The sequence below is a fragment of the Bos mutus genome, chromosome 10 (assembly GCF_027580195.1).
Source record: "Bos mutus isolate GX-2022 chromosome 10, NWIPB_WYAK_1.1, whole genome shotgun sequence".
NCBI lineage: Eukaryota > Metazoa > Chordata > Mammalia > Artiodactyla > Bovidae > Bos > Bos mutus.
Genome location: NC_091626.1, coordinates 74104309 through 74124062, shown reverse-complemented (window position 1 = coordinate 74124062; position 19754 = coordinate 74104309). Strand labels below are relative to the sequence as shown.

The 19754-nt window shown below is 37.5% G+C and overlaps 1 protein-coding gene across 1 annotated transcript in view; it reads left to right on the top strand.

Moving 5' to 3' along the window:
- Window positions 1–8485: 8485 nt before the first annotated feature.
- The window catches only part of FAM98B (family with sequence similarity 98 member B), a 33242-nt gene continuing 21973 nt past the window's right edge, over window positions 8486–19754 (top strand). Inside the window, exons 1-3 of the mRNA XM_005888928.3 lie at window positions 8486–8591; window positions 15800–15945; window positions 17048–17182. Coding sequence (XP_005888990.3) covers window positions 8521–8591; window positions 15800–15945; window positions 17048–17182 — 352 coding nt within the window. The 5' untranslated portion in view covers window positions 8486–8520. The remainder of the gene's footprint in view (window positions 8592–15799; window positions 15946–17047; window positions 17183–19754) is intronic.

The window sequence follows — 19754 nt, the reverse complement described above, 5'->3', positions numbered from 1 at the left end:
TTTTAGTTATTAGTCTATTCAAATTATCTATTTCTTCTTGTTTTAATTTTGGTGGTTTGTATGATTTTAGAAAGTTGTCTATTTCTTCTATTTTATCAAATCTGTTGTCATGTTTTGGCATACTGTCAGTTGAGATTTATCCTTTTTCATATTTTATTTTATTTATTTGATTTCTGTTTCCTTCTTGCTGAGCCTGGCCAGAGGTTTGTCAATTTTGCTTACCCTTTCAAAGAGCCAGCTCTTAGTTTTATTGATTTTTGTTTTCTATTGTTTTTTAATTTCTATTTCTTTATCTCCTCCCTGATCTTTATTAATTTTTATTTCCTTTTTCTGACTTTAGTTTTGTTTGTTCTTTTTTCTAATTCTTTTAGGTTGTATGTTAAGTTTTTTATTTTTTCTTACTTTCTGAGGAAGGCCTATATTACTATGAACTCCTAAGCTTTAATTCTAAGAACTTCTTTTGATACATCCCATAGATTTTCTATGGTTGTGTTTTCATTGTCATTTGTCTCCAGGTATTTTTTGATTTCTTTTTGATGTCCTTGTTGACCCATTGGTCTTTTAGTAGCATTTTGTTTAGGACCTATGTAATTGGGTTTTTTTCTCATTTCTTTTCCTGTGATTGATTTCTAGTTTCATGCCATTGTGGCCAGAGAAAATGTTTGAAATAATTTCTATCCTCTTACATTTTTTGAGGTTAGTTTTGTGCCCTAGTATGGGGTCAATGGCACCCCACTCCAGTACTCTTGCCTGGAAAATCCCATGGATGGAGGAGCCTGGTAGGCTGCAGTCCATGGGGTCGCGAAGAGTTGGACATGACTAAGCGACTTCACTTTCACTTGTCACTTTCATGCATTGGAGAAGGAAATGGCAACCCACTCCAGTGTTCTTGCCTGGAGAATCCCAGGGACAGGGGAGCCTGGTGGGCTGCCATCTATGAGGTCACATAGAGTCGGACATGACTGAAGTGCCTTAGCAGCAGCAGCATGGGGTCAATCCTAGGGAATATTCCATGTACACTTGAAAGAATGTGTATTATGGGGTTTTTTTTTCGGGGCAGGGGGTGTAGTATCCTGAAAATGTCAACTAAATCAAACTGTTCTATTGTATCATTTAGGATCTGTATTGCCATATTGATTTTCTTTCTAGAAGATCTATCCAGTGGTGTGTTAAAGTCTCCTGCTATATTCCCATCAGTTTCTCCCTTTGTGTATTTAATATTTATTTTTATAAGTTTGCATTCTCCCATATTAGGTACATATATGTTGATGCCAAAGAAACTTTTAAAAAAATGTATTTTCTACTTGGTATACCTTTCACAATATCCAGTGATTATAGCTTCCACTTCACCAGGCAAATCATGAAAGCTTTAACAAAAATCTTGCAAACTTCTTGAAATTATAACTGTTCCTATCACCTTCAATCATCAGACAAGGCCAGTGGAACTAATAAAAAAACTGCACTCAAGCAGAAGAATTAATTACATGAGATGGAATGAATTGATAAATATGGTTATAATTTTTTATGATTTGGTCTAAAATATTACTAATTTTTAATCCTTTTTTTCCCAGATACAAGGAAAATTTTTTTTAAAACTTAAAACAATTTAGTAAATTAAAACCTTGTAAGCAGAATTGAAACATTTTTCTTTTTCTCCCTGATTTCTCCAAAATTCAGAACTCTCAAACTAAGCCCTTTTCCTGAAGCTAAATAACTTGATACAAACTTCAGAGAACTTGCCACAGCTCATATTTAAACAGTCCTTATGAGCCACTTCAGAAAGTTTACTTGAACACCTGATGACATCATTAGCGGCATTTCAAACTGCAAAGGAAGCTTTCACTCTGACATCTAGAAATCTTAATTGACTGTCTCTTGGACCCAGAAACTGGTTTATAAGTTGCTCCAATTATGAACCTTTGTTTTTCTTTTATTTCCAGGAAAGTGCCGCTTGTTAAATACCTGACTGTTTGCACCATGGGCCTAGTTTTGGGAGCCCAGTTATTCATCACCTCCTACAGTGAGATGTAGTCCTTAGTTGTTCAGTCATGTCAGACTTTTTTACAACTCTCTGGACCACCAGGCTCCTCTGTCAGTGAGATTTTCCAGGCAAGAATACTGCAGTGTGGGAGTGTGTTGCCATTTCCTCCTCTAGAAAATGAGAGGTAACTATTTAACTAAACTGACCTATTCTAAGAACTAAAAACTGGTTCAGACAAATGGAGGGCTCTTCTAAACCATTGTTTCTTCACAGTTACCAGCTCAGCTTTTAATATGTCAAACTTTTAGAAATGTTTTAGAAGATGGCGCTATTGTGGACCTAAGTGAAAGTGAAAGTCGCTCAGTTCAGTTCAGTTGCTCAGTTGTGTCTGACTCTCTGTGACCCCATGAACCGTAGAACGCCAGGCCTCCCTGTCCATCACCAACTCCCAGAGTCCACCCAAACCCATGTCCATCGAGTCAATGATGCCATCTAACCATCTCATCCTCTGTTGTCGCCTTCTCCTCCTGCCTTCAATCTTTCCCAGCATCAGGGTCTTTTCCAATGAGTCAGCTCTTTGCATCAGGTGGCAGAAGTATTGGAGTTTCAGCTTCATCAGTCCTTCCAATGAACATCCAGGACTGATTTCCTTTAGGATGGACTGGTTGGATCTCCTTGCACTCCAAGGGACTCTCAAGAGTCTTCTCCAACACCACAGTTCAAAAGCATCAATTCTTCGGCGCTCAGCCTTCTTCACAGTCCAACTCTCACATCCATACATGACCACTGGAAAAACCATAGCCTTGACTAGACGGACCTTTGTTGACAAAGTAATGTCTCTGCTTTTTAATATGCTGTCTAGGTTGGTCATAACTTTCCTTCCAAGGAGTAAGCGTCTTTTAATTTCATGGCTGCAATCACCATCTGCAGTGATTTTGGAGCCCCAAAAAGAAAGTCAGCCACTGTTTCCCATCCATTTCCCATGAAGTGATGGGACCAGATGCCATGATCTTTGTTTTCTGAGTGTTGAGCTTTAAGCCAACTTTTTCACTCTCCTTTTTCACTTTCATCAAGAGGCTCTTTAGTTCTTTTTCACTTTCTGCCATAAGGGTGGTGTCATCTGCATATCTGAGGTTACTGATATTTCCCCCGGCAATCTTGATTCCAGCTTGTGCTTCTTTCAGCCCAGCGTTTCTCATGATGTACTCTGCATACAAGTTAAATAAGCAGGGTGACAATATAGAGCCTTGACGTACTCCTTTTCCTATTTGGAACCAGTCTGTTGTTCCATGTCCAGTTCTAACTGTTGCTTCCTGACCTGCATATAGGTTTCTCAAGAGGCAGGTCAGGTGGTCTGGTATTCCCATCTCTTTCAGAATTTTCCACAGTTTATTGTGATCCACACAGTCAAAGGCTTTGGCATAGTCAATAAAACAGAAGTAGATGTTTTTCTGGAACTCTCTTGCCTTTGTGATCATCCAGCAGATGTTGGCAATTTGATCTCTGGTTCCTCTGCCTTTTCTAAAACCAGCTTGAACATCTGGAAGTTCATGGTTCATGTATTGTTGAAGCCTGGCTTGGAGAATTTTAAGCATCACTTTACTAGCGTGTGAGAGTTGTGTCCAGCTCTTTGTGATCCCATAGATTGTCCATGGAATTTTCCAGGGCAGAATACTGGAGTGGGTAGCCTTTCCCTTCTCCAGGGGATCTTCCAAACCCAGGGATCAAACCCAGGTCTCTCCCACATTGTAGGTAGATTCTTTACCAGCTGAGCCACAAGGGAAGCCCATAAGTAGGCTACCCCAAAATATGCCTCAATGGCATATTGATTATTTTGAATTAAAATTACTTAACAAACAGCCAATGCAAGAGGGCCACTCTCATCCTCCTTTCTGTCTCCCTGAAAGCAGGAAATAAATCTGCCACGTGAAAGGTACACCCCACATCTGGAAGTAGAAGGACACTCCTATTTCCAGAGAGAGAAAATTCAGGCCGAGAAGCCTATATAAACAAATATTATATCTTTAAATTACTTTCCCAAGCCCAAACTCTGTTAAATGTGATCAGTTGTAATTTTGGTTACTGTAACCAAGTTTCTTTATTGATTATTTTGTAACCAGATGTTTAACCATGCCTTTTAAGCCTTGTAATTTATGGACAGTTATATTGTATTCTGATGCTGTTGCAAAAGTGCTTCATCTTCAAAACAATTCATAGGAAGACTATAGAAGCAGTTACAATAGTTCTGCATAAAAAGGATGTTTATGCAAGGATTCCAGCCCATACAGACTTAACACAAGGAGCTGTTCTGCTCTTGGGGCCTGTAAAGCAGGTATCCAGAGGTTTTTACTCCCTGATAGGTAGGGTAAATGCCCCTGCTTAGCCTTGAAGCAGCTATAGGAGACACCGTCTGTCACCTCTCTGTTTCCCATACAATTATGGGAGTAAAATCTCTGAAGAGGGAACGAGACAAGGGAACAGGGTAGGGCAAAACCATTAAGAGAATGACACAACTATTGAGAATATGACAAAAACTGGTTAAAACCAATTAGGTCCAAGATGGCAGAAGAATCGCCTTCTGTAGACCTTGAGCCTCATCATACACTCACTGTAATATGTTAGCTAAATGACACACCACAGGCACCATGACAGTTCTGAGGCTGACCACGAAAGACCAAGAGGTGAGTGGTGGCCAAATTCCTGGAAATTTCCACCCCTTCCTTCAAATAGTTGGAATAATCCTCCCTCTTATCAGCCTATGAAATTACTCACCCCATAAAAACTAACCACCCTCCACATCCTGGGGCTCCTTGCTTTCTGAGGTGGCCCACACTTACAGAGTGTGGTGTCTCCTAGGGCCGCTCTCACCTTTTGAAAGAGACTTCGCTCTGTCTATGGAATGTGTCTCTCTCTAAATATGCCTGGTTTACCACTTAGAGCAGCCTTGCCTGCCCACTGGTATCCTTCACAAGTGTCCTGTATTAATAAGTCTACTCTTTGTCTAGAACTTTGGCTCTCACAGAATTCCTTCTGTGTTGTAACACAAAAACCCTGAGCTTTATTAAGTCCTGAGACCAGGTGTGTGATTTCAGCTGAGATTGTGGGTTCAAGTCATCTGAAGTGTGACTGTGTTCAAGTCCCAAAATGAGGTGTGTGGTTTCAATTACATCCCCAAGGGATCATCTAACTTTGATGGTAATCAAAACATAACCTGCTTGAGACCATATCCCTGAGATCTGTGTGCTCAAATGGGACCCCAGCCTGGAATGTACTCTTTTTGTCCCTCTTCCTTGCAATGCAAATTTCCTGGACCAAATCCATCCCAGCCCTGAGGAACTCAATGGATCTGGAGCAGGTTATTAGCTATTTTGGCAATGAAAGGACCTAACAAGAATAAAATGGATCATCAGTGCTTCTAAAGGAAAGAATTCAATGACAACATATTTAAGATCAATTAAAAATTAAATGGGGTAACTGGGGTTTTGTCATCCAAAATGGAGCTTGATGGCCATTGTGGATGTGTTTTCAAACATGTTCCTGCATTACTGAGAACTTGAATTTTCTGATCTGTGTCACAGTCAAGGATACCACCAGCCATTTTCAAAGCAGTATCTGCCAGCAGCTGCCAGCTGCAACCTTCTGGTCTCAAAATCTTTCCCTGAAACTGTGCAGCTATTTTGGATACCAACTAACCTTGCTTAACAAGCATTCTTCTTGCCAACTCCAATCCTACTTCCTGAAAAACGACTTCTATAACTTGGTGGTCTTTGCCTATATAAGCCTCCCCTTTTTTGTGGTAGTCAGGTGTGAACACAATTCAAGTGCTTCTTGCATCTGTGTCTCCCAGGCTATGGTCCTCTGCTTGGCTTGAATAAAATGCTCTTCCATTCCTTAAAATAGATCGTTTCTTGATTTTTGTGTTGATGATAGCATGAGGTAGAGGCCATGATTCGGATATCCCATTGGTCCAGCACCATGTATTGAAGAGGCCTGAACTACAGCGGTGGCTTTGTCACACTCAAGTGGCTGTGTAAGTGCAGCCATCTTTTCATGAGAGGAACTGGTCTATAAATTCTTTTTAATAATGTTCGTATTGATTTTTTTAAAGATAATGTTGTCCTCAGAAAAAGCATTGCAAAATACTCCATGTTTTTCTAGTCTCTGGAAAAATTTATATAAGATTGGTGTTATTTCTTTTTTAAGTATTTGGAAAAATCAGGAAAACGCTTTGGGCTTGGAGCATTTTTTGTTGGTGGTTTTTAATTTGTCATTCTTTAACAGATATAAACTATTCATTTAAAAAAATTCCCTTGTATCATTTTTGTTAAACAGTGTTTCTCAAGGAATTTATCAACTTTAAATGTTCAAATTTATTGGCATGAAATTATTCATAACATCCTTTAACTATCTCATAACTGATGATGAAGTACCTGTGTCCTCTTTTTCATTCCTAATAATGGTTGTTTGCTTCTTCTTTTGTATTTATTTATTTTTTCCTGATCAGCTTGGCTAAAGGTTTGTCAATACCTTTAGTCTGCAAAAAGACGCAAATTTATCTTCATTTCTTTATTGTATTTTCTCTCACTTCTGTTTCTTTGGATATAATTGTTTTGCTTTTCACCTTGCAATTGATGCTTAGATAATTAATTTTCAATCTTTTGAAATTGAAAAATCTTCTAATATGTGCATTTAACGTTATATATTTTCTTTTAAGTATGGGTCTATCTGCATCCTTCACATGGTATTTTTATGGTTATTCAGTTCAAAAATATTTTCTCATATCCATTTTTTTCTAGTTTAATTCCTAGTTTAATCTGATTATTCAGAAGTAGTGCATTGTTTAAATTCTGAGCATTAAATGTTGGGGATTTTTAAAAATTTTCTTTTTTTTATTGATTCACTGTTTAATTCTAATGTAAGAGAACATACTTTTTATGATTTCGGTCTTTTATTAAAAAAAGTATTTATGACTGCATCTGGTCTCGATTGACTTCCCTAGTGGCTCAGCAGTAAAGAATCCTCCTGTGATGCAGGAGATGTGAGTTCGATTCTTGGGTCAGGAAGATCACCTGCAGAAGGAAATGGCAGCCCACTCCAGTATTCTTGCCTGGAAAATTCCATGGACAGAGGAGCCTGGTGGGCTACAGTCCATAGGGTTGCAAAGAGTCGGATGCTACTGAGCACGCATGGTGGTCTTGGTTGTGGCACAAGGTCTCTCTCTAGGTGCCAAGGCTCAGTAGTTGTGTGGACTTAGTTACTGGGTGGCATGTGGGATCTTAGTTCCTGACCAGGGATCAAACTGCTTCCCCTGCATTGGAAGGCAGATTCTTAACCACTAACCTGCAAATAATTTTATACTTAAAACTGGGTATATGGTAGAGGAGTCATTATTTTTTAAAATTTATTTTTAATTGAAGGGTAATTATAATACTGTGTTGGTTTCTGCCATACATCAACATGGATCAACCATAGGTACACATATATCCCCTCCCTACTGAGCCTTCCTCCCACCTTCCACCCCATCCCACCCCTTCAGGTTGTCACAGAAGAAGAGTCATTATTATGGGTAAACTTCTCTCTGGGTTTTACAAATTTATTGCCAAGCTCTTTATTAGTAACAATGATTAGGTAGGTGAGAACATAACTGACTTCAGTGGACTAGGGCCAAGGATGTTATACCATTCTGTAAGGCTTGGGATAGTCCTTTAAAAGGATAAATTGTTGTGTGTTTATTTGGATATTTATTTGGGAGATACAGCTGTTAATGATTTTATGCTCTATGCTGACTCTCTCTTATGAGCCTTAAAATATTTTTGTATCCTTTAGATAGACACTGAATTCTCCATAAATAGTATACAGAGGGAATACTGTTTGTTTTTTAGTTGTGACCTATGGGCTCTAGTTCCCTGACCAGGGATTGAACCCGGGCTCCCTGCATTAAGGGCAGGGAGTCTTAGTCACTGGACCACCAGGGAAGTCTCACACTCACCTATATTTTTTCAGCTGTGCAACACATAGTCTGCATGTGTTGAAGAGGATTCTACAGATAGATGCAAGTATCTGATCATTTCTTTGATCTATGTTACATAATGAAACAACATTTTGTCATATATCTCCTTGTTTTTATTTCTTCTTTAAAGTTGGAGCTTTATTGTGTATTTGAATTAAAAATTATTTGTGTAGGCACATGATATTCCGTACAATTTTAGCTCAAGGTAATATTTTATTTCAGAATTTTTTATAAAAAGAGGGCAGGAATCTGATCCGTCAAAAACAACTTGGGTAGAATAACGATGTTTGATAAGACACAACTCAAGCCTTTTTATTACTACTATTTGTTGTTGATATCATTTTAAAAAGCTATTATAGTATGTGTATATAAAGTCGTTTTAGGCAGAACAGCCAACTGTCTGCAGGTCAGGAACGTTTGTATACCCTTCCTAGGCAGTTCAGGTTGAGATCCGGCCGGAACCTTGGGACCGCGGCACCGGTTTCCGGCGGGCTCCTTAGAGTGTGGAACAGCCTCGGGCCGAAGGACCATGAGAGGGCCGGATCCGGGTCCCGAACCTACGATGGAGGGGGACGTGCTGGACACACTAGAGGCGCTGGGGTGAGTAGTCCTGGGATCGCCTTTCCCTGGAAAACGTAAGCTGTCTCTCCCCGTGGACGCCGCAGTCTCCCCTATGTGGGCCTCCCGATGGGCTCCTGAGGCTTTGTGCAGGCCTCCTTCCCTGCCTCACTGCCTCCGGCGCCGACGGAGTTAAGAGGGAGGCGGGAGAGAAATCCGTTTGGGGGGTGGAGCAGGCCTGAAAAGCTAGGGCGCGTGGCCCCCTTTCCCGAACTCCTTGTTTCGAAACTCAGCAACGGGGACCCACGGCGAAGGCGCGGAGGGGCCTGGCTGGCAGCATCCCTTTGGGAGAAAGTGTCGCTGCCCCGCGGGGGGTATTTTTGAGAGGCTCTGGAAGTCTAGAGTGCAGCTGTTGTCTCCTGCCTCGTACAACATGTGGCTTAATTAGGGCCCCGGGGCAAATCACTCCTGCTTCCTTGACCAGAGAAAGAGTTTTAATTCAGTGTGAATCCATCCATCCAACCGTTTCTTCCATTCATTAACAACATATTAATTAATTTGATGTTAACCTGTATTCACTAATGTGTATTTTACGTGCTGGGCCAAGGAAAAAGAGTTTTCTGAAACTCCTAGTAGCTTAACTAGTCGTGGAGTGTATAGTCTACTGGTGTTTGCAATTCAGAGTGGTGAGTGCTGTGAAAGCTCCTGGAATGATGTTAATACTTAAAGGCATGAGAATAAATGCATGCAAGATAGATTCTTCCTCGGCCATAATCCTGTTTTTCTTCACAGCCTTTATCCCTATTCCAGATTATCTTTTCCTGCACATTTGTTATTGTCTCTTGAACATCCACCCTCTCCACCCGCTAATACACAAAAATCAGCTCCAGGAGAACAGGTGCTTTACCTGTTTTGTTCCTCAGACCATCTTACAGTCAGGTCTGGTTCAATAAATAGTGGTTGAATGGATGGGTGAATGAATGAAGAAAGGTTCAAAGCACAGAGTGCACAGAGGTAGGCATAGGGCCAGGCAGTTGAGAGTCAAAAAAGGGAACTTGAAGTAGGCTGATACTGCTGGAGGGCAGAGAGCAAGGACCAGTGTTGAAGACTGGATTGATGAGATTTAGATGAGGAACAGGGCTTGCAGCACCTTTTAGGCCATGTTGTGGATTTTGTTCTTTGTCATAACAGAAGTGCAACATGATTAATAAACTTAAAAAGGGGAGTGTTTAGATGTCTAGTTTAAAAAGTTCTGTCAGCATGGTAGAGAATAGATTGGAGAATTTTTTAGTAGTCTAGTCAAGAAGTGATGGTTACTTAGTGGCAGTAGATATAGAAAGAAGTACATTACTGGTCTTGGGCTCCCCAGGTGGCACCGTGGTAAAGAATCTGCCTGAATGCTGGAAACACAGGTTTGATCCCTGGGTCAGGAAAAAGTAGGAAATGGCAACGCATTCCAGTATTCTTGCCTGGAAAGTTTCATGGACAGAGGAGCCAGACAGGCTACAATCCATGGGGTCTCAAAGAGTCTGTACGCCTGTACACATTACTGGTCTTAGTGATTAATTGGATTAGATACTAGAGCTGAAGGAGATGATGATATTGATGATTCACTGATAAGTATTTATTGAGCAATAAAATAAAATGATACACTTTGGAATCTCAGTTGGACAAGGAAGAAAGTGAAGACAGCCAGGAGCTAGTAAATACAGAGAATACAGAGGAACCATAGAAACAGAAGTAGAGATGGTATCAAGTGTGGTCAAAAGAGCAAGTTGGAAGGTAGAATAAGTAGGCTGTGGTCAGGGAGTGACTTGTTCAGATTAGTGATTTTGGATGTGATTTAGTTCCAAGTGATTGTGTAGTGGCAAAGGTTGGAAAAGAGGCTGAGAACTCAGGGTATTAGAAAGGATATACATATGGATTTTGAAGAAACTCAGTATCACTGAAAAACAATAGGAATGGAGAGGAAACTGAGCACAGGGAATGTTGACGAGTGTCCAAGAGATTGATCAATGAAAACCGTGAGAGAAGAGTGTGGCACGTCTGATGGGCCTGAGCCCAGTGGAGAGAGCAGGAGATATGAGAAAATGGAGTCAATCAGAAAACAGGCAGAAGATCTAAGTAGACATTTCTCCAGAGAAGACATACACATGACCAAAAAGTACGTGAAAAAATGCTCAATGTTGTTAATTATTGGAGAAATGTAAAAGCTACAATGAAGTGTCACCTCACACTGGTCAGAATGGCCATCTTCAAAAAGTCTACAAGTAATAAATGCTGGGGAGGATGTGGAGAAAAGGGAACCCTCATACACTGTTGGTGGGGATGTAAATTGTTAAAGCCATTATGGAGAACAGTATGGAGGTTCCTTAAAAAATAGAACTTCCATATGATCCTGCATTCCCACTCCTGGGCACACATCTGGAGAAAACCATAATTGAAAAGATATATGAATTGCAGTGTTCATTGCAGCACTATTTATAATAGCCACGATAGGGAAGCAACCTAAATGTACATTGACAGAGGAAAGGGATAAAGATGTGGTGTATTTATACAGTGGAATATTACTCTGTATATTCTCTCTGTATATATACTCTGTATGTAAAAGAGTGAAATAATGCCATTTACACAACATGGATGAACCTAGAAATTAAGTGAAATAAGCCAGTCAATGATAAATATCATACAGTATTGCTTATATGTGCAATGATATAAGTGATACAAAAATGAACTTACATACAAAACAGACCCACAGGATATAGAAAACAAACGTATGGTTGCCAAAGGGGAAAGATGTTGGGGGTAGGGATAAATTAGGAATTATATCTATAAACTAAACAGGGACCTACTGTATGGCACAGGGAACTATACTCAATATTTTATAAAAATTTATATGGGAAAAGAATCTGAATAGAAAGATATGTTTGTACATATAGCTGAATCACTTTGTTGTACGTCTAAAACTAACACAACATTGTAAAACAACTTTTCAATTTAAAAAAAGATGATAGGGAGCAGTGAGTGATATGGATGCTGTATTGGGAAGCAAGGAGCACAAAAACCCCACTGTTTGACGTTTGGGCACTTACGAGAGAAATACCCAAAGCTCGGAGTAGTGGTTATAAATCTTTCTGAGAAGACATTGACAGAATAGGAGAGTTGTTCTTTATGGATGGAACATAGCAGAAGAGTTTGGAAAATAGGAAGAAGTGGAGAGCTGAATCAGAGACAAGCCAGGAGGGTGAGTAAATGACGAGGGGAAAAAGGGGTCTCGTATTTTATATGTTGGCTTATGAAAATAGAAAAAAAAGTAATTTAGACCTTGACTCTGTCCTTTTGAAGATCTGCCAGTGGCCCTATTGGACTGAATTTGGTTCACCCAGCTTTAAGTAGTGTCAGATCAGCAACTATGGTTCCACTGTGTATGGCCCTGGGGGAGTCTAGGCATAGGGGAGTTGTCTCCAGTGTTTGGAATTAGAGTGGTACTTTCCTAATTGAACAATTGATAGAACAAACTGGGCATGATAATACGTCTCTTATAGGATATTATTATAATTGTGTTAATATACATACAGCATGTAGCACTGGCCTAAGATTAGTTTATAAATGTTAGTTGCTATTATGAGTATGATAGTTATTAACTATTCATGTTAAATGCATTTATTTTTCTTTTTTACTTTTGCCTGTTTTAATGAGCTGAGGCATTAAGGATTGTGTATTCAAGATTTAGTATTTTGGGTGATTTAGTAAATTTTTGTTGAATTTTACAATTGGCATTTCAGTAAAAGTAACATCACCAATAATTAGTTAATTTTTTTTGAGAGCTCATGATTGTTGCTTTATTGCAGAAATGAAAGCAAGTAGGGAGAAACAAGATGTTTACTATGAAATCTGAATGAGAGGCTCTGTAAGTCATGGTAGAAAGGTAACACCAGGGGAACCGGTCTTGGTTAGAGGAACAGAGAGGTGGTCTAGTGCTAGCCGACTGCACTGCCTGGCCAGGTGATTTACTTTGTTTCCCTATTAGTGTGGACAGAAGTTCGAGTTCACATGGAGCATTTTGGGTCAAATCTGGTTTTAAAACAATGTCATCACTTATCTTCTGATATTACCTTCTGTAGTATAGTGTTAGTTGCTCAGTTGTGTCTGACTTTGTGATCTGATGGATTGTAGCCCGCCAGGCTCTTCTGTCCATGGGGATCCTACAGGCAAGAATATTGAAGTGGGTTGCCATTTCCTTCTCCAGAGGATCTTTCCAACCCAGGGAGTGAACCCACGTCTCTTGTTCTGCTTCCTTGGCAGGCAGGTTCTTTACTACTAGAGCCACCTGGGAAGCCAGAATTAAGATAACATTAACTAAAAGCATTACTGTAAAGAGTGGATGATTGTAATATTCTTCTGGCCTGCTGCATAAGGCAGGTATCCTAACTTCATTAAGCCCTAATTTCTTATCTGCAAAATGGGGACTTGAAAAAACCCTTCCTAAGATATGACCAGAGAATTCAGAGAAAAAGAAATGCAAATGGCCTTTAAACGTATGAAAAGAGTACAGTCTTGCCATAAGAGAAATGTAAATTAAAACTATATTGAGATAACCATATGGTCAACTATCCAAATGTTTGGCAACTTGGGTGAGTTATGGGTAATGGATATTCTTGTATTTTAATTGTATAATCTTTGTATAGGAAAACTTTATAGTATCCAGCAAAGTTACATACCCATTTACCCTTTGATCCAACAATTGCACCTCTAGGAATCTATCCCAGATACACAGTGACAAAAATTTGCCCGATTTTTTTTTCTTTGCCTGATTTTTGATAATAGCAGAGCACTACAAAAAAACAAACTATCCTTCAGTGGGGGGATAGCAAATAAAATATGGTACATCCAGACAGTGGAGTACTATACAACCATAAATATGATTGAAGAGTATCTCTGATTTCTAATATATATATAGATATATGTGTACATGTATATATGTTAAAAAAAGGAATCAAGCAGATAGTAGGCTGCCTTTTATCTAAACAAATACATATTTGTGTGGGTGCATGCATGTATGGACTCCCAGGTGGTACAGTGGTAAAGAATCCGCCTGCCAGTGCAGGAGCTGCAGGAGATGTGGGTTTGATCCCTGAGTCAGGAAAATCCCCTGGAGAAGGAAATGGTCACCTTCTTCAGTATTCTTGTCTGGAAATCCCATGGACAGAAGAGCCTGGTGGGCTACAGCCCATGGGGTAGCAAAGAGTCAGATGCAACTGAGTGACTAAGCACTCAGTGTGTGTGTGTGTGTGTGTGTGTGTGTGTGTGTGTGTATATATATATATTAAAACATGGTTTGACACCCCAAATTAATACATGTGATTTCCTGTGAGGAAGGGAGGAAACAGAGCAGAGGGAAGAGCATTAAGTTTACAAGCTGGATTTGTCTGAACACACCAGGTGTAGTTTTTGACATTGAAGCCATATAAACATTTTACATAATGATAAAGCAAACCTAGGATGAAATCAAAACATAAGACAAATCTCTTTTAAAAAAAGCAAAATGGAAAAAATCTGTCAATATATTGTGTAGGATTTAATCACATGGAAAGAAATTGTTTTTCTATACACCGAAGAATTCTGTGGTGTTGGAGAAGACTCTGGAGAGTCCCTTGGACTGCAAGGAGATCCAACCAGTCCATCCTAAAGGAGATCAGTCCTGGGTGTTCATTGGAAGGACTGATGGTGAAGCTGAAACTCCAATACTTTGGCTACCTCATGCGAAGAGCTGACTCATTTGAAAAGACCCTGATGCTGGGAAAGATTGAGGGCAGGAGGAGAAGGGGATGAGAGAGGATGAGATGGTTGGATGGCATCACTGACTCGATGGACATGAGTTTGGGTAAACTCTGGGAGTTGGTGATGGACAGGGAGGCCTGGAGTGCTCTGGTTCATGGGGTCGCAAAGAGTCAGACACGACTGAGCGACTGAACTGAACTGGAATGGATTCTAGAAATAAAAATATAAATTGTTTTCAGTAATTTTATTAGTAATAATGCTGTTTTTTCTATTCTGAAACTATGTAATTTATATTTATTTTTACATTTGTTGTTGTTTAGTCACTGAGTTGTGTCCGACTCTTTGCAACCCTCATGAACTGTAGTCCACCAGCTCCTTTGTCCATAGCATTTTTCAGGCAACAATGCTGGAGTGAATTGCTATACTAAGATTCTATAAATGTCATAAGAAACCAGAATTTTCATTGTAAGAGAAAAATAGATTAAAATGTAAAGCAAAATAAGTAAAAACCCTGTAATTCTAAATCTGAATTGAAAATAGCAGTGTGAACTCCTGATGTAATTTCTCTTAAAAAGGTACAGTTGCTGTGACTAACCTTTACTGCCAGATTATGTACTCTAAGTAAATACCATTGAAGAGAATCAGGGCTTCTTGGAGAAATGGCTGGTTGCAGGTAAAAGGCAAGAACATATTATCATAGAAATCAAGAAAAATATTCAAAGAATTCTGGGAACTAGTCAGAGAACTCATTGACTAACATGAATGGGCTCCCACTAATCAGAGATAGGACAATTTGATTATCAAATGAGAAATAACTGCAGTGGGTTAAAACCCAGCAGATGTGCTAAAACTTAAAAAGTTTGTAACATGGGAAAAAAAGCTCAGGTACACTAAGAACAATAAAAGAAAACTGATATCAAACTCAATGAAGATAATATGTAAAAGTGCTTTGAAAATTTAAGGTTCTATTCAAATACACTTTGTAGCAATGTTTAAAAGTATAAACTTATAAAAAATGGTTAAGAGTAAAATAATCTCATACGTCCTCTTTGGCTTTAAGTTTTTAAATTTAAAATTTGCATCCGTTCTCCTTTAATGGTTACTTTTTTCTTATTCCTGTAACTAATATAGTTATTACTCTGTTTGACTTTGTTATATGTAATATTTATCTTAAAATAGGTTGATAATTTTACTAAAAAACTTTAAAACAAAAAAATCAAATGTTAATTATGTAGAGCAGAAACAAGCAAACTATTTTTATAACAAACCAGATAGTAAAACTTTTAGGTTTTGCTGGTCATGCTTTCTCTGTCACAAATACAGGGAAACAGTCAGATACATGGATACATTTATTGTCTGTGTTCCAAGAATATTTTATTCACAAAGACAGGCAACAGACTTTGATTAAAAAGTATTACATGTATTAGGGTTTTGCTTATTGTTTTAATCTTTTATATTTTCTTTTTTAGGTATAAGGGACCACTGTTAGAAGAGCAAGCGCTTACAAAGGCAGCAGAGAGTGGACTGTCTTCACCTGAATTTTCAGAGCTCTGTGTTTGGTTAAGCTCTCAAATAAAATCACTGTGCAACTTGGAAGAAAGTATCACTTCAGCTGGTATTGCCATTTAGTTTTGTTTTTCTGTTTACTAGTAAAATTATATGATAGGTTATGATTTATAGTTTTATCTATAATGTGCTCACTGTACACAGAAAAGTCATTAATACAAAGAACTTCAGTATGTGATTTAAATATCTTTGTTTAATTTCATATTGATTAACCCAAAATTATTTCTTAAATTTATACAAAATTATAAATAATTATTGTTTATCTGCTGTCTTGAACTTAGTATTGAATTTGGTTATTATAAAGTTTAGCTTTTGAATACTTCTTTTTTGGAATTAAGATTTTTTTTTTTCCGCGTAAAGTATATGTAATCCCTAATTTAAGTTATATTACCAAACCTATAACTCAGGACATGGATTCACATAGGCATACATTTATAAAAAATTCCTCTGCTAGTTTACAAGTTTTGTTTAATTCATTACTATTGGTAGCTGGAATTCTTGTGGGTCTTTGATAGAAAATAAAAATGTGTTGGGCATTTGCTAGAAGATAAAAGTAGCATTCCCTTCTGATGCTATTCTTACTTTTCAAATTATTTTTTTTTTCCTTGCCAAATCTAATAGAATTCACCTGAAGTAAAGTAAAATAAGCTGCATTCAGAGCTTATGACATAAGTTCCCACGTAATTCGATTATGAAAGAAGGACAAGTGCTGAGGTTTAATTAGATGATTGCATTTATTATCTGAATCCATAGAAATACAATAGAAATGAATCATTTGCTCTGAAGCCAAAAATAATTATAGCCATAATAATGCTATAATATTTCGGTTACTACATAAAATATTTCCATATTATCTGCTTTTATGGAAAGCCCTTTGGAAGATACTTATCAGAGATTTAAATATAAAAAGATTTATAATTTCATGATTAGATACTTATGTTCTTGAATTTAAGTGTCACTTTCTATGTGTAGAAATATGTTTTGATTACTTTAAAGCTTAACTAATGTTATTTTTGGTCACACATTTAAGGATTTAATGTTGAAGTGAAAATTTAGAATTGATATAAAATTAAAATCAACTAGTAGATTTGATAGTATCAGATTATATGGTAAATATTTAGTAAATGTTTTATGCCTCTTCTTTTTTAAAGGGAGAGATGATCTAGAAAGCTTCCAGCTTGAAATAAGTGGCTTTTTAAAAGAAATGGCATGTCCATATTCTGTACTCATATCTGGAGATATTAAAGACCGCTTAAAAAAGAAGGATGATTGTTTGAAACTACTGTGTAAGTTATATTTCTTTGAACAGTTTAAATGCCTGTGTTTGATCTGGTTTGTGTTATTTTCCAGTCAAGATTTATGAACTATAATTAATGAAGCATAGACATTTTGTGTATTAGAAAGGTTTTAATATTTGGCTTAAAATGTGAAACTGACTCAGATATTTGTATAAATGTAGGGTAAATTCTACTGATGTACTCTCTAAGATTTCCATAACACTTAAAATTTATTTGGCCAGTATAGATTACCCTGTGTTTATGACTCGTACTTTAGCAGTTTTTCCTTCACCTAATTCATCCCTTGACATATATGACTAGTTGGCTAAAGTGGTGATCTCCAAAGTCCTGTTTAATGTTAAAACTCTCAGAAATTAGGCTGCTAAGCAAATTATTAGATGATAGGCACTTAGTGATAGTTCAGAAAATTTATTGATCACTTTTTATTGTATTAGAAACTGCTCTAAGCGTTAGGGATATATCAGTTTAAAAGAAAATTGTGCCCTTGTGCCACTTGAATTCTAGTGCATGTGGCCTGTTTTTCATCAGGGATGAATTTGGAGTACAGATTACCTATATCTAAACAATTACTATAAATAACAGATGCATTTGTTTATATTGAGTCCCTTAGATTTTTTTGAAATTTAGTTAGTTTAATTTCATGCTATTTTGAAAGTTCTACTAACAGTGATCTCTTGAAAGAATTTTTCTAACATCTTCTATTATTGAAGATTTCTATTATTTTAGGTTGTACCATTTATAAAAAGATGCACATGATCTATTCCTTTATGCTCTAGTGTTAAGATGTTAGTTTCATTAGAGCAGAAATCATGTTTATAAATTTAGTGGTGATGATCAAAATCTCGACAGTTGAATTATCTTGTGCATTGGGGAGAATAAAAATTGCTGCTGCTGCTAAGTTGCTTCAGTCATGTCTGACTCTGTGCAACCCCATAGATGGCAGCCCACCAGGCTCCCCCGTCCCTGGGATTCTCCAGACAAAAACACTGGAGTGTGTTGCCATTTCCTTCTCCAATGCATGAAAGTGAAAAGTGAAAGTGAAGTCGCTCAGTCGTGTCCGACTCTTAGCGACCCCATGGACTGCAGCCTACCAGGCTCCTCCGTCCATGGGATTTTCCAGGCAAGAATACTGGAGTGGGGTGCCATCGCCTTCTCTGATTATGTGCCCCCATTTCTTAACACTCTTTCCTTGTCTTCCTCCCATTCAGTCTGAGTCACTGATTTAATGAACCATTATTAATGGGAGGGCACAATAACCCATAAGTGTACTGGGACAAAAGGAAGCTAAGAAGCACTGGCCATGAGGAACTTGCATACTCTTTATAATAGTCAATGAGAAATATGTAAATCATGTTTCCCTTTTTGCCTTTGCTTCTAAGAAGCTCAGCAATAATAGTACTGTAAGTTTCTGATCCAAGTAAAGTATAGAGGAACTATAAGAGAGGTTGGTATAGTTTTTTTTTTTTCTGATTTATAAAAATACATGCTTGAGAGGTAGGGTGAAATGGAGAATTAGTGTAGGGAGAATTAGTGTAAATTAGTACAGAGTTTCAGTTAAGGAAAATGAGAAAGTTCTGGAGATGGATGGTGGTGATGGTTATACAGCTATGTGAATGTACTTAATGCCACTGTATACTTAGAAACAGAATAGTAAATTTCATGTTACTTGTTGGAAAGTTACATTCTCATCATAGGAATCTTACAAAGTAGATAAATATGTAAAAAAAAAAAAATTATTGTTTCACTCCCCAGAGAGAGTCATGAATAACTTTTCAGTGTATTTCCATTTCCTTCTTTTTCCTTTGTACACACGTTTAAGATTGAGATTTGTTACATGTGTAATTCTTGCTCTTCCTCTTTTTCATTTAACGTATCTATTTTCCAATCACTTAGTATTTTTTGAAGAAATAATTTATGTTGGCTACATAGCTTTCTATACTATGGACATTTTTATTTAATAGATTTCAAATTTAGAGGTTTTTGGATTTTTATATTTTAATTACTTTGTTCATATTTTTGGTTGCTTTTACTTAGACAAAGGTTATGAACATTAAAAAAAAATTATATAGCCATATTTTGTTCCAGAAAGATTATAACCTTTTAGCAATCTTACCAGCATCTATTTCATCTTTTAGTTTTAATACCTTTAAAACATGCTGCTTTAATAAGTGGCATGTTCTTAGAATTGTTGGCATTGTGTGTACCACTAAAAGGGCGAAATTCCTTACTATGTGAAGAGCTTTTATAAAGATAAAAATTCACTGGGAAAATATGTAAAGTACATAAGGCATGAAATGGCATCCTATAGAAAAAAGTTTTTAAAAAATTGCTTCTAAACATTTAAAGATGCACAAAGTTAGAGTTGCAAAAAAAAGAAAACATTTTTCACTTACTAGGCTAGCAAATACCAGGAAAAAAAAGTCGTAAGTAAGCATTCTCATATGCTACTTACAGGTATTGAAGTGTGTTGGGAGAATAATTGGGACCATCTTTTGGAAAGGCAAATTTTCAGTAACACAGGTAAAATTCACCTGTTTTTTAAATTGGCAGTTCAGAGACT